Raw genomic sequence first — 15,639 nt, 5'->3', positions numbered from 1 at the left:
CGGGCATGGAGGACACCGTGGACCAATAGGTTGCCTGAAACGCCGGGAAATGGCTTAAGTGCAACGGAACCTGAAAACATGTACCGAGCCACAGACTGGAGAAGCAGAAGGATCCCCTCCACTCGTCGTTGGAATGTAGTCAGGCGAGTATGTATTTTATTATCTTTATTAGGCACTATTGGCGCATTATACTGTGTGGGAGGCACTATGGGATATTATACTGTGTGGGGGCACCTATAGGGACATTATCCTGCGTGGGGGAAGTTGGGGTATATTATATACAGTTGTATACAGCAGGCTCAGGGGATATATATTAATTCAATGGTGTAGCATGCAAATCATTCATTAATCGAGGTTACATCTTCAATGAATCGTGTTTTTGATAATCGCCCAGCCCTAGGGTTCGAGATGAAGGTTACCCATGTAAGCTTTATATGTAAATAGCACTCTTCGAGTACCGCCCACACTTGTATTCGATTTGTATCGCTCCGAACTAGGGATGTCCAGAATTTGGACTTCGATACCGATACTTTGTGTAGTATTGCGATTTGATAGCAAAGCGATACCTTACCAACAGTAATAATAAAAAAATATAAGTTCTTCCATATACTGATGTGAGGCATGTGGTGTGATGAATTTTGAATGTGCCTCACATTAATAGTAATTAACCCCATCATGTTTCTCAGTCATAACGGACAACATTGGGTTAATCTGAGATACATGATGAGTTTAACTATTAACGTGAGGCACATAGAGGTTAAATTAATCTCACCTCGTACCTTACATTAATAAGTGAAAGAAAAGTTTATATTTAATTTTTTTCACAGCATACACATCATAAATGACAAAAAAATTGTTGTGCAGGTTATTACAGTCGCGACGATATCGAATATGCGTATGTTTTATGTATTGACTTATTTTAATGTTTACCATAAAAAGTGTATATTTTTTTAAATTTAACATTACTATGTTTTTAAACTTTAATCTACTGTCATATCTATATAGATTGCACACTGGCAGTTAAGACATACCAAAGTATGCCCTAACAGGATATATGGTGAGACAGCCCTGGGGTCCTTCAATGGACCCTGGGCTGTCTGCCCATATATGGTATGTCCCCAGTCTCATTTTCCCCTTGAATGCTGCAGACAGCTTTGATCGCAGCATTGAGGGGAATAGCGGTGGAGGTCAGAGGTTTCTCTCATCTCCGCCGTTAGAGCGGGGCTGCGGCTGTGTAATACAGCCATTGCCCCACTCCTGACAAGTGCGCGCGCGCGGTGATGCGGCCGGCACTGCACTAATGAGAGCAGGCACTGAAGACAGAACATGGGGGTGTTTTGCAGTGCGCATGCCATGTTCTATCTTCACTGCGGCCGCTCATTAGTGCAGCGCTGCTTGCATCACCTTATGCTGACCGCGCACCCTTGTCAGGTCTCAGGAGCAGGGCAATGGCTGGACTGCACTGTCCAAGCCCCGCTCTCATACATTCATGTGTTACAATGCTAAGCTGTGCGGTGGCACAGCTTAGTATTGAAATGCATGAAATAACTATATCGACCTGTTTGAGGGTGCAGGACACCGAAACCGTATCGAAGTTTCGAAGCACCGTGCATCCCTACTCCTAACAGGCAGACTAGTGTGATCTGCTGAACTTTTCTGCCCGAGAGAAAAAGAAACCTGAAACATAATGAATCAATAACTTGTGGGTAATCCGTAGCAAATGATGGATCCCACTAAGTCCAAATTGTTTTGTTGTTTTTTTTAAATTAACGCATGCAACAACACTCTGCCTCCACCGATGACGTGTCGTGACGACATGTGAACGCTGCCGCCAACAGCCAATCGCATGTGACAACACGTCATCGCTGCAGGCCGAGCGTGTAGAGACCAGCAGGGGACCAGGTAAGCGTTACCAGAGGTGCCAGGAGAGTAGTATAGGACTTTTTTGTTTTTTTTAGACACTTCGCTGTTTTCAGAAATCGAAGACTTGGGGCATGTTCACAGGGCACTCAAAAAAAGAAATAAATATCAGTAAACACTAGCGTTAACGGTGAAGCGCTTTTTAAAATACAGGCGTCTGACACATAATCCAAGTTTTTTTTTATGCAGCTTGTGTGCGCTTTTGCGCGTCAAAGTATTGACCTCAAGCTATTTTTTTTCCACATGATGCTTTATAAATACGTTTGAGTAAAATAAACACATCGTATGTGTGAACTGCGCACTTCCCCATTGATTTGAATAGGATACTTAATCAAGCTTTTTTTTTTACACGTATTTCGGCGTGTAAAATGCAGTAAAATATATGCCGTGTGAACAGGGCCTTAGTGAGGATGTCACTGTAAACATTTTCCACAGCAAATCCGCTTCATGTTTATGTAGCCTAAAACTACAGCCCATGATAATGTGAATAGTTTCTATATAAAACAAATGGAACAGAAAAAAAAAAAAAAAAAAGGAAGGAAGGAGCCCTTCAGGTAGGAGGCAGCTGCATGGCAAGTAGCTTCCCAGGGCGTCAGAATGATGGCATTTCTAGTCATCTTTACTGCCCCAAATTTGATGCATTAAAAACTAGCGCCATACGCTGCATATAGGGGACACCTGTGCTGTGTCCCGCTATCACTGCTGTTGGTAAAGCGGGTGCACGTGACAGACTGAGAACAGCAACGTGTATACAGCGAACTGTACTGAATCGCGGCCTACAGCATTCCCTGCCCCCTCTCCGGCAGCCTCTAGTAGCGCCTCCTCCGTCGTCTCCACTACCTGCTTGAGACGAGAAACCAGCACGTTCTTAACCCCGCTCACGTCTAGATTTCTTCTCTTGAGCTCGGACTTCAGGTCGATGACGCGCAGCTCCGACACTTTCTTCTTTTCGGTCATACCTGCAGGTGAAGCCATTTTACTCGGCTCGATCCGGGCACTGAGATGTCGCCGCGTCACGTGACAAGCAGCGAGTCCCGGATGTGGGAGTCACGTGGTCTGCGCTGTTGCACGTAGTGGCATAACCTCATCGGCAAGTCCTCCAGAAAACCTCTGTATATATAATGAATGAATATTCTGTCTGCTGCCATGCTATAGGTTGTCGTTGTACCGCACAAGCTCAATCCCCCATTCTACATGTGCACGCTAGATTTCATAACGCTAGCAATACAGAGGATAAAGATTTTTTTTTTTTGCACAGGACGATTATCGGGCAGACAAGTGTTCATAGAATGCTCGTTGCCGATAATTGCCCTGTGTAAACGGGAACGCGCAAACACTAGATCATCTGCTGGTTGTATCGTTTAATAAAAAATAAAAACAACTATTATCGTTGTCGGCAGCACATCTCCCTGTGTAAACATGATAATGTATGGGGACGAGCGATCCGAGTAATGGGAGTTTTATACAGGACGATTATCGGGCACTTTGGAAAACGTAAGTATATTACAAATGTATTTATTTTTTTAACTTAAATGATTTAATGGTGTTATTAAAAATATTCTGTTATCTCGGACAACCCCTTTAACCCCTTAAATGCAGCGCTCAAACGCGATCACTTCATTTAAGCTGTCTGCAGCTCATCGGAACCCCAGCAAGAGGACCTGTCCAGCGGCTGAGGCTGAAAGGCTTCCGAGATGCCGCCGGTTCAGGAGCTGAGCCGGCGTCATCAGCGGTGGGATGTCAGCTGACATCCATCTGTAACGGCAGGAACCGGATCGCTGCATCTTAGAGGTTGCAAGCAGATTAGCAGCCCTGCCATGCAATCAGGGCTGCCAATGCTACTATGGCAAAAGTAAGCCTAACAATGGCCTCCTGCTCTACCATTACGGAAGCCAATTAGGCCCTGCCGGGGGGCAAAGCCTAATCGGCTTGCGGTCAGTGAATGGTTTTTTGGTCACTTTGCCTTACAAAAAAAGTGATCAAAAAGTCGCATGTATCCAAAAGTGGTACCTATAAACTATAGCCCGTCTCGCAAAAAACAAGCCCTCATAATACAGCTCAGTCGACGAAAAAATTAAAAAAGTTATGGTTCTCACAACTTGGCGACAGAAAAAATGCATTCTTTTTACAAAAGTAATCTTGTGCAAAAAGTTGTAAAACGAAAAAAAGTGCTATAAATTAGGTATCGCCGGAATCGTACTGACCCGCAGAATAAAGTTCACATGTAATTTATAAAGCATGGTGAATGGCGTAAAAAAAAAAAATGTAAAAAACTATCGCAAAATTGCTGTTTTTTGGTCACCTTGCCTCCAAAAAAAATAGGATAAAAAGTGATAAAAATGTCGCATGTACCCCAAAATGGTACCAATAATAACTACTGCTCGTCCCGCAAAAAAAACAGCCCCCATACAACTAGGTCTATCAAAAAATTCAATTAGTTAAGGAAATAAAAAATATGCAGTTGTGCCGGCCCAAGGGGAACATTTCTTCTGTTTCAAGAGGCAAATTATCAAGGCCCTAAAATTAGGGAAAAAGGAAGGGGGGCGCAAACATATCTGCTGGAAGCGAGGGTGCCCGTATTATACCAGGAAAACACTTCCCAGCAAAATTCCCTAAACTGCAAAGGTGCGGAGTGTGGACCAAAAGCGTATAAGGAAGGAGATTTATCAGAGAGACACCGGCCTGTGCAGAAAGGATTGTGTCACAGCGTAACACACATCTATTGATTATTTTACTGGTTTTTTTTAACCCAATTATTATACCACCTGACTATGCCCCGGATATACTCTGCCCAGCTTACATGTACCCCCACATTATAAACGGAAATACCAGCAATACTCAAAACTACTACCAAGCAAATCCACGCTTCAAAAGCCAAATTGTGCTCCCTCCCCTCTGAGCCCTACACTGTGCCCAAACAGCAGTTTACTTCCGCATATATGGCATCCAATTTTTGAGGTGTGTGTCTCCAGTGGCACAAGCTCAGCACGACATATTTGCCACTGAATGGCATATCTAGGGAAAAATTAAAATTTTTACTTTGCACCATCTGCAGCGCAATCATTTATGGAAAAGACCTGTGGGGTAAAAATGCTCACTACACCCCTTAATAAATGCCTTGAGGGGTGTAGTTTTCAAAATGGGGTCACTTCTCAGGGGTTTCTTTTCTTATTTCACATCAAAGCTGTGCAATTGTGAACCAATACTTTGTAAATCGCCAGATTAGGCCTTGATTTCACATTGTACTCTTTCACTCCGGAGCCCTGTCAAATGTCCAGGCAAGAGATTAGTGCCGCATGTAGGGAGTTTCTAAAACCTGGAAACACAGCATAATAATTAGAGAGCGGTCTTATGGTGGAACAAGCTGGGCGCCACATATTGGCATATCTATGGGGGAAAAAAAATCCCATTTTCACTCTGCAACATCGAGTGCACACTAAATTTCTGGAAAACATCTGCGGGGTTAACATGCCTACTACTCCCCTAGGTGAATACCTTGAGGGTTTTTTGTTTCCAAAATGTGGTCACTTCTGGGGGGTTTCCACTGCTTTGGTCCCACAGGGGCTTTGCCAATGCGACAGTGCCCAGAAACCAATCCAGTAAAATCTGCACTCCAAAACCTAAATGCCGCTTGTTCCCTTCCGAGCCCTACTGTGTGCCCAAACAGCCGTTTATGACCACATATGAGGTATTGCCGTACTCAGGAGAAATTGCTTTACAAATTTTGTGGTGCTGTTTTTCCTTTAGTCCCTGTGGAAATGAAAAACTAGCTAAACCTACATTTTCTTTGAAAAAAACATAGATTTTAATTTTTAGTCTACTCCAATAATTTCTGCAATGAACCAGTGGGGTCAAAATGCTCACTATACTCCTAGATAATTTGCTTGAGGTGTGTAGTTTCCCAAATGGGGTCACTTTTGAGTGATTTCCACTGTTTTGGCACCGCAAGAGCCCTTCAAACCTGACATGGTGCCTAAAATATATTCTAATAATAATAAGGCCCCAAAATCCACTAGGTGCTCCTTTGCTTCAGTACATTACCACACAAGTGGCACATATAGGATATTTCCTAAATCTGCAGAACCTTGGCAATAAATATGGAGTTACATTTCTCTAGTAAAACCTGTTACAAAAAAAATGTATTAAATATGTCTACATGTCTAAAAAAAATGTAAAAAAAATAATCTTTTTTTTGTAAATTTCACCTACTTTGCTTTCTTTTCTGTGAAACTCAGAAAGGGTTAAGAAACTTTCTAAATGCTGTTTTGAATACTTGAGGGGTTACGTTTTTAAAATGGGGTGACTTATTGGGGGTTTCTAATATATAAGGCTCGCAAAGCCACTTCACAACTGAACTGGTCCCTGTAAAAATAGCCTTTTTAAATTTTCTTTAAAATGTGAGAAATTGCTGCTAAAGTTCTAAGCCTTTGTAGCGTCCTAGAAAAATAAAAGGATGTTCAAAACACGATGCAAATATAAAGTAGACATATGGGGGATGTTAATTAGCGACTATTGTGTGGTATAACTGCCTGTCTTACAAGCAGATATCAATTTTTGCAATTTTTCAATAAATTTTGGTGTTTTTGAAAAATTAAGTACTTAAAGAGGCTCTGTCACCAGATTTTGCAACCTCTATCTGCTATTGCAGCAGATCGGCGCTGCAATGTAGATTACAGTAACGTTTTTATTTTTAAAAAACGAGCATTTTTGGCCAAGTTATGACCATTTTTGTAGTTATGCAAATGAGGCTTGCAAAAGTCCAAGTGGGCGTGTTTAAAAGTAAAAGTCCAAGTGGGCGTGTATTATGTGCGTACATCGGGGCGTGTTTACTACTTTTACTAGCTGGGCGTTCTGATGAGAAGTAACATCCTCTTCTCTTCAGAACGCCCAGCTTCTGGCAGTGCAGATCTGTGACGTCACTCACAGGTCCTGCATCGTGTCGGCCACATCGGCACCAGAGGCTACAGATGATTCTGCAGCATCAGCGTTTGCAGGTAAGTAGCTACATCGGCCATTGAGCGCCGCGGGCATAAAACAGCGCGAAATACGCTTTCTCTGCCTCCCATTGAAGTCAATGGGAGGTCAGAGGCGGAAGCGCCCGAAGATAGGGCATGTCGCTTCTTTTTCCCACGAGGCAGTTTTACTGCTCGCGGGAAAAAGCCGCCGACGCCTCCCATTGAAATCAATGGGAGGCGTTCTCGGGCCGTTTTTGCGACGCGGTTTCTGCGTCAAAAAACTCGGCAAAATACTCAGTGTGAACATCCCCTTAGAACTTTAGCAGCAATTCCTCACATTTCCAAAAAAATAAATACATTTCAAAAGCATTTTTTTTTTTTAGGGACCAGTTCCGTTCTGAAGTGGTGTTAAAGGAACAGTGTCATCACAAATAATTTGTTTATATGTTAAAGATGTTAGTGCCTTAATATAAACGTTTATTTACATTTGTGTGTTTGTGTTTTACTGTTTCTTATTTTCACACTTTTTCTTCCCTATGGGGGCTGCCATTTTTTGTTCCATTTCTGTGTGTGTCGATTAACGACACACACAGACATGGAATACGGCAGCCACAGTCCCATAGGGACTGCGAACGGCTCCCGTCCCATTGACTGCCGTGTACGGCGTCTGTGTGGGAACTGCGCATGCGCCGCTCCCACACAGTCCTATTCGAAATTGGCGCCGTCCGGCGCCATTTTCCTGTGGACCGGAAGTCGCGGCCGGACAGTAATATTACTACTTCCGGTCGCGGCTTCCGGACAAGTGCACATGGAACAGCGGCAGCAAAGGGAGCGGACGGGCCGCGGCGGCAGGAGCAGGTAAGCGATTTCAATGTATGTTAGTGTTTGTGTGTGTTTACTACTGCATGTAAACCTACTACACTGTGGGTTACCTCAAAAAATGGCGACACACAGTGTAGGAGGTTAAACCTTTCAAACCCCTCGTTTATCCCGGCACTAGCCAGGATAAAGGAGGGGGGGATGCTGAGAGCTCACTAGAGCGATAGCTTTTAACCCAATGTTGCAATGCTGCAATTTTGGGAACTAGCTCCAAACAGCTCCATCTAGTGACCAAAAATGGGTAGTATTATAAATTTGAAAAAATTTATAATATTTCCTGACTCGCGAAAAAAATAAAAAAAATTTGAACAATGTTTAATCACCCACACACTAAATGTTTAAATTTTTAAAAAAAAACATGTTTTTGGGGCGACACCATGCCTTTAAAGGCCCTATATATTAAAAAACCCCTATAAATCACCCCATTTTAAAAACGGAACCCCTCAAAAGTACTCAAAACAGCATTTAGACAGTTTCTTAACCCTTTAGGAGTTTCACAGGAATTAAAAGCAAAGTGGTTTGTGAAGTTAACAAAATTCCGTTTTTTTTGCAGAATGTGTTTCAAACCATAATTTTCTATAACAGGTTTTATCAGAGAAACGCAACTTAACATTTATTGCCCAGATTCTGCAGTTTTTAGAAATATCCCACGTGTCCCTAGTGTGCTAATGGACTGAAGCACCGACCTCAGAAGTAAAGAAGCACATAGTGGATTTTGGGGCCTCCTTTTTATTAGAATATATTTTAGGCACCATGTCTGATTTGAAGCGGTCTTCTGGTTCCAAAACAAAGGAGGAAATCCCCCAAGACGACAGCATTTCGCAAACTACACTTCTCAAGGAACATATCAAGGGCATTTTGACCCCCACAGGTTTTTTTGCCGAATTTAGTGGAATTATAACGTGAAAAAAAAAAAAAAAATCTACATTTTTTTCCAATAAAATAGACATTTTCCATTTTTACAAGGCATAAAGGAGAAAAAGCACCGAAACATTTGAAAAGCAATTTCTCCCAATTACGGAAATACCCCATATGTGGTAATAAACTACTGTTTGGACATACAGCAGGACCCAGAAGAGAAGGGGCACCATTTGGCTTTTAGAGTTCAAATTTAGTTGGAATGATTTTTTGGGTGCCACGTTGCATTTGTGAAGCCCTTGAGGGACCAAAACAGTGGAAACCCCCCAAAAGTGACCCCATTTGGAAAACTACACCTCAAGGAATTTATTGAGGGGTATAGTGAGCATTTTGACCCCACAGTTTTGCTGAATTAGGCCGTGAAAATCTAATTTTTTTCCCACTAACTTGTAGAATTTCAAACGCTCATCTGCTGATCGTATCGTTTTAAATATGAAAAATTTTATCGTTGTCGGCAGCTCATCTCCCTGCGTAAACAGGGAGACGCGCTGCAGACATGATACAAATGTATGGGGACGAGCAGTCGGAGTAACGAGCACTCGTCCCCATCCATAGCTCTGTGTGACAGGAGCAAACTAGCGCCGATCAACGAGCTGTCTTGTTGATCAGCGCTAGTTTACATAGCCCAGGACAAGCCGTGTAAGCGGACCTTAACCCCTAGGCGCACCATGACGCAACTCTACGTTCTGGTGGCCAGTGTCTTAGCGCACTAGGACGTAGTTACTGCGCGGTTACCGGTGCACAGTGTCGGCGACTGACGTCACACTGACAATTGGAATACATTACACTACTAGGTAGTGTAATGTATACTAGAAGTGGTCAGAGCTGCAGGTAAAAAAAAAAAAAAATGCTTTACAAAAGTGTAACAATAAAATATATTTGTTTTTTATAATAAGTCTTTTATTATAGGAAAAAAATTAAACCGTTAAACAGTACACATTTGGTATCACCGCGTTCGTAACAACCAAAACTATGTTATTTTTCCTGCACGGCTAACGCCGCAAAAAAATAAACGAGCAAACCGAGCAATGCCCCAAATTGTGCCGATGGTCACAGTGACTGATATAATAAACCAGAAAGAGAAGAAAAGTCACGACCAAGAATTTGCAAAATTACAATCTTTATTTCAGTCAAAAATACACAGAAAAAACACATTACAACTATACACAGTAAAAAGAATGAACCCTCATAAAGAGATGGAATCCGAACATGAAAGCAGCCTGGTCCCCCAGATGTTAAAATGGTCACAAGATCCCACAAAGAGCATAAATCAATATTTTTAGGCAGGTGCTAAGCATAGTACATTTGCAGATAGATACCTAATAAAATACATGCAAAGTGCAGTCATAGGCAAACTAATGAGCAGTATACCTACACCTACGTAGTGGAAAATGAGCAGGAGATCAGGGTGGGATGGGAGACCGCTGCCAGACCCGACGCGCGTTTCGCTGGTGCTTCATCAAAAAAGAGGAGTCACACAATGAAAAGGCGTCAGCCAATGCTAGACCACAGTGATGAATAAATATCGTAGGTATATAAAGATGTAGAAATATGTAAGCAAATTAAGTGTCAGAAGTCTAAAAAAATAGCAGCCAAACAGTCTGCAGAGTACATCAGAGCAATTGATGGTGAAATGGTAATATTTAAGTTACAAAAAATATATATACAATGGTATACCATATACACATGAAAAAGTGAATATTTGATGTGCTCAGAGGCTGATAGATATTGAACTGCCAGTGGGAAATAGCTGACACGCATGAGAAATGATTACCTACCCAAAGTCATGGTCACACACAGGAGACTCCCACACCCGACGCGCGTTTTGGCAAATGCCTTCGTCTGGGGGTAGGCATTTGCCGAAACGCGCGTCGGGTGTGGGCGTCTCTCCTGTGTGTGACATGGCACCGAAAACCATTCCAGGCAAATCTGCGCTCCAAAATCCAAAAGACGCTCCTTCCCTTCTGAGCTCTGCTGTGGGTCCAAACAGCAGTTTATTACCACATATGGGGTATTTCCTTAATCGGGAGAAGATGCTTTACAAATGTTGGGGTGCATTTTTACAGGAAAAAAATAAAGTAGATTTTCATAGACTAATTCCAATAAAAATAGCAAAATAACTGTGGGGTGAAAATGCTAACTATACCCCTAGATAAATTCCTTGAGGGGTATAGTTTCCAAAATGGGGTCACTTGGAGAGTTTCCACTGTTTTGGTACCACAAGACCTCTTCAAACCCGACATGGTGCCTAAAATATAATCTAAAAAAAAGCAGACTCCAAAATCCTGTAGGTGCTTTTTTGCTTCTGAGGCCGGTGTTTCGGTCCATTAGGACACTAGGGCCACATGTGGGATATTTTTAAAAACTGCAGAACCTGGGCAATAAATATTAATTGTGTATCTCTGGTACAACCTTCTGTGTTACCGAAAAAAAAGTGATTACAAGATGAACTTCGGCAAAAAAAAATGAAATTTGTAAATTTCACCTCTACTTTGCTTTATCTCCTGTAAAACACCTAAAGGGTTAAGAATCTTTCTGAATGCTGTTTTGAATACTTTGAGGGGTGCAGTTTAAAAAAAAACAAAAACAAAAAAAAACGGGTGATTTATTGGGAGATTCTAATATACAAGGCCCTCAAAACCACTTCAGAACTGAACTGGTCCCTGTAAAAATAGGACTTGAATTTTTCTGGAAAATGTGAGAAATTGCTGCTAAAGTTCTAAGCCTTGTAACGTCCTAGAAAAATAAAAGAACGTTCAAAAAACGATGCAAGCATAAAGTAGACGTATGGGAAATGTTAACTAGTGACTATTTTGTGTGGTATTACAAGCAGATACATTTAGAAAAATGCTAACTTTTTTCACATTTTCTCTAAATTGATGTTTTTCACTAATATTGAATTTATCGACCAAATTTTTCCACTATCATAAAGTACAATATGTCACAAGAAAACTATTTCAGAATCGCTTGGATAAGTTAAAGCATTCCCAAGTTATTACCACAAAGTGACATGTCAGATTTGAAAAAAATCGGCTGTGCCACAAGGCCAAAACAGGCTGGGTCCTGAAGGGGTTAAGAAGAAACTCAGCTACAATTTTAAAACCACCGATTTTTCGTCAGTGGACTGAAAAATAGCGATGAATAGGTATGGGGCCAGTGGTTGCAAGGATTTGGCATGACCGTTTTTTTTGGGAGATAAGCCATAGTAAAAGTCATTTTACACGGGCCAATGATCACTGATCTAAAGGCTCATTCCCAATCATTGGCCCGTGTTAGGTTGGAGATAGTCCTAGACTTTTGTAACGAGAAATAAATTCACTGTCCAAAAGGAAAGCGTTAGGGTATGTGCACACACACTATTTACGTCCGTAATTGACGGACGTATTTCGGCCGCAAGTAGTGGACCGAACACAGTGCAGGGAGCCGGGCTCCTAGCATCATACTTATGTACGATGCTAGGAGTCCCTGCCTCTCCGTGGAACTGCTGTCCCGTACTGAAAACATGATTACAGTACGGGACAGTTGTCCTGCAGAGAGGCAGGGACTCCTAGCATCGTATATAACTATGATGCTAGGAGCCTGGCTCCCTGCACTGAGTTCGGTCCGGGACTTGCGGCCGAAATACGTCCGTCAATTACGGACGTAATTAGTGTGTGTGCACATACCCTTAGGCTAGGCTTACAGATTTTGAACTGCCTGCACGTATATTTCCACGTTTCTTCGCCCGCGGCCATTGAAGCTAGTGCATGGACCGCAGGCGGAAAAGGCTCAGAAACTAGCACGGCAGGTTTCTTTCTGCCCCCCTATTGGATTTCAATTGGTGGTCAGAGGCAGAGACCACAGCAAGAGAGGACATGCCGCTTTTTTAAATCAAGGGGAGGGCGATTTCAGACGTTTGTTCGCACTGATTCGAACGCTGCTTCCGCATCAAAATAAAACACCAAAAACCTGTCTGAAATGAGCCTGTAATGTCTGCTAGTGTCTGTACACGTTCCCTCTGAATTGTACAGTGCTGTGGAATATGTTGGCACAATATAAAGATTATCACTTCCTCTGCTTGTGGTCACTGTACCGCTTTCATTTGTAACATTAGATTAAAGAGGCTCTGTCACCACATTATAAGTGCCCTGTCTCCTACATAAGGAGATCGGCGCTATAATGTAGGCGACAGCAGTGCTTTTTATTTAAAAAAAACGATCTATTTTTACAACTTTATTAGCGATTTTAGATTTATGCTAATGAGTTGCTTAATGCCCAAGTGGGCTTGTTTTTACTTTGGACCAAGTGGACGTTGTACAGAGGAGTGTATGACGCTGACCAATCAGTGACCAATCAGCGTCATGCACTCCTCTCCATTCACTCAGCGCATAGGGATCCTGCTAGATCCTTATGTGCTGTCTTGTACTAACACATTAACAATACTGAAGTGTTTAGACAGTGAATAGACATTCCACGGGATGTCTATTCACAAGCTCTGCACTTCGTTACTCTGTCTGTGGTAGTTACAGAAGAGGAAGCGTGATCTCGTTCTAAACTGTCACTTACAGCGAGATCTCGCGAGATTACGCTTCCTCTGCTGTAACTACCACAGACAGAGTAACAAAATGCAGAGATTGTGAATATAGTAGTGAAAATAGATCATTTTATTAAATAAAAAGCATTACTGTCACTTACATTACAGCGCCGATCTTCTTATGTAGGAGACAGGGCACTTATAATGTGGTGACAGAGCCTCTAACTTTTTTCTAACATTCTGCCCAGGAGCACAGCAGATCTATCTCTAGAAGGCAACTTTAATTATCGCAGCGCATACCGCTGGCTGGAATGGACGATTGACCATTACAGTCGATCACTATATAAAATTAATGCAAATTATTATTTGCAAAGTACAGGTTGACAAAACTAGGGCCGTGGTCAGCCAAAACAACATGTTCCCACAGACAGATTGATGAGGCCAATCACATTCTTAGGCCTTATTTACACGAGCGTGGCACATCTCGGACGTGAAAAACAGCAGCTTTTCCTGTCGGAGGTGCATCTGTGCTCTGCAAGACGCAATGTCTCACATTCCCCATAGATGAGTCTATGGAGGGATGCGCAAAAAAATAGGACATGTCCTATTTTCTCACGGACTGTTGAAACGGCTGTGTGAACGGCCACATTGAACTACAAAAGGTCTGTGGGACGGCCGTTGTGTCAACGGCCGTCACACGGACGTTTATCACGTTGGCGTAAATGGCCTTTATAGTTCAATGTGGCTTTTCAACGGACCGTGAGAAAAAAGGACATGTCCTATTTTTTCACGCGTCCCAACAGACTCATCTATGGGGGATGCGAGACATTGCGTCTTGCAGCGCAGAGCACCTCGGACGTGAAAAACTGCTGTTTTTCACGTCCGAGATGCGCCACACTCGTGTAAATAAGGCCTTACATCTATGGACAGCTTTAGGGTGAGGCTCACTTTGTGTAAATGGGCGCTGTATGCAGTAAATCGGCCATCATGACACAATTCATATATAAATATGGACATTACGCAGCTCTAGTGATCACAGATTCCAGCATAGACCTCCACAACAACACTCGCCGCAAACTACTGGAGTGTGGAGTCCATCCTAGCACAAGCAGCCGCCGGTGCTTCAAATACCCCGCGCACTCCATAATAACATAAGCCTGCGCCTACCTGCTTCAGCCTGGCCACTAGCACGTTCTTCACCCCGTTCACATCCAGGTTCCTTCGCTTAAGCTCGGACTTGAGGTCGATAACGCGCAGGTCGGACACTCTCTTTCGCTCAGACGGGCTGCTGGATGAAGCCATGCCGGGCGGATCGATCAGAAAACCCCGAATCACGATGACCTGGATAACAATGGCCGAGTCCCGCCGCTCACACCGGATGAACAGGAATCACGCGCAGAGTACCGTGCTTCCGGTGACGTCACACGCTTGCGGCCGTCGCTATCGACGATGGGCTACGCCCTTTACACATAAATATGGGCGGAGTTTGTCATTTTTACAGGCAGAGTAGAACTCAAAAGATAACACGGTAGTTCCTTGAAGATGGATTGTTCGACCGTCTTGTAAATTTGTCCGACGCCCGATGTCGGAGGAAAACAGATCGGACATTTTGGGTTAAGGGGGTTTTACACTGGGCAGTTATCGGGCAGACAAGTGTTCATATAACGGTCGTTGCCGATAATTGTCCTGTGTAAAAAGTGCAGCGATCAGCAGATGAACCAGCAAACGCTCAATTATCTGCTGATCGTATTGTTTTAACAAAGTGAAATATTATCGTTGTTAGCAGCACATCTCCCTGCCGACATGATAATAATGTATGGGGACGAGCGATCAGAGTAACGATCGCTCGTCCCCATAAATAGATCCTTGTTACAGGAGCAAAAGAGCGCCAATCCATGAGCTGTCTCGCTAATTGGTGCTCGCTGCATCTGCCAAAATCGTCCAGTGTAAAGCTCCTATTACACTCGGCCGGTGCAGCGAGCGACGATCAACGAGACATTATTGATCGGCGCTCGTTTGCTCTTGTCACACGAAGCTATGGCTGGGGACGAGCGGTCGTTACTCCGATCTCTCGTCCCCATCCATTATTATCATATCAGCAGCGCGTCTCCCTGTTTACACAGGGAGATAGATGTGCTGCCGACAACGATAATATTTTACTTTTTAACCCCATTAGCCTGTTTTGGCCTTGTGGACACAGATGATTTTTTCAAATCTGACGTGTCACTTTATGTGGTAATAACTTTGGAATGCTTTTACCTATCCAAGCGATTCTGAGATTGTTTTCTTGTGACATATTGTATTTTATGTTAGTGAAAAAATGTGGTCGATAAATTCAATATTTGTGAAAAACTTCAAATTTTAGCAAAAATTAGCATTTTTCTAAATTTAAATGTATTTGCTTGTAAAACAGATAGTAATACCACACAAAATAGTTACTAGCTAACATTTCCC

At 42.7% G+C, this 15,639-nt stretch overlaps 1 protein-coding gene across 4 annotated transcripts in view; it reads right to left on the bottom strand.

The window, feature by feature from the left end:
• The window catches only part of SLTM (SAFB like transcription modulator), a 70,986-nt gene extending 56,380 nt beyond the window's left edge, over nucleotides 1-14,606 (bottom strand). For 2 of the 4 annotated variants that reach the window (XM_075857935.1, XM_075857939.1), the window contains exon 1: nucleotides 14,353-14,606. In XM_075857935.1, the coding sequence (XP_075714050.1) occupies nucleotides 14,353-14,487 (135 nt within the window). In that variant the 5' untranslated portion in view covers nucleotides 14,488-14,606. Of the gene's footprint in view, nucleotides 1-2,760; nucleotides 2,939-14,352 lie in introns of those variants that run through there. The other 2 variants (XM_075857936.1, XM_075857938.1) reach the window with 2 other exon arrangements.
• Nucleotides 14,607-15,639: the final 1,033 nt, after the last annotated feature.

This window comes from Rhinoderma darwinii, chromosome 3 (genome assembly GCF_050947455.1).
Source record: "Rhinoderma darwinii isolate aRhiDar2 chromosome 3, aRhiDar2.hap1, whole genome shotgun sequence".
Lineage (NCBI taxonomy): Eukaryota > Metazoa > Chordata > Amphibia > Anura > Rhinodermatidae > Rhinoderma > Rhinoderma darwinii.
The sequence above is the reverse complement of the archived record's forward strand: the minus strand, read 5'-3'. Positions and strand labels throughout refer to the sequence as shown.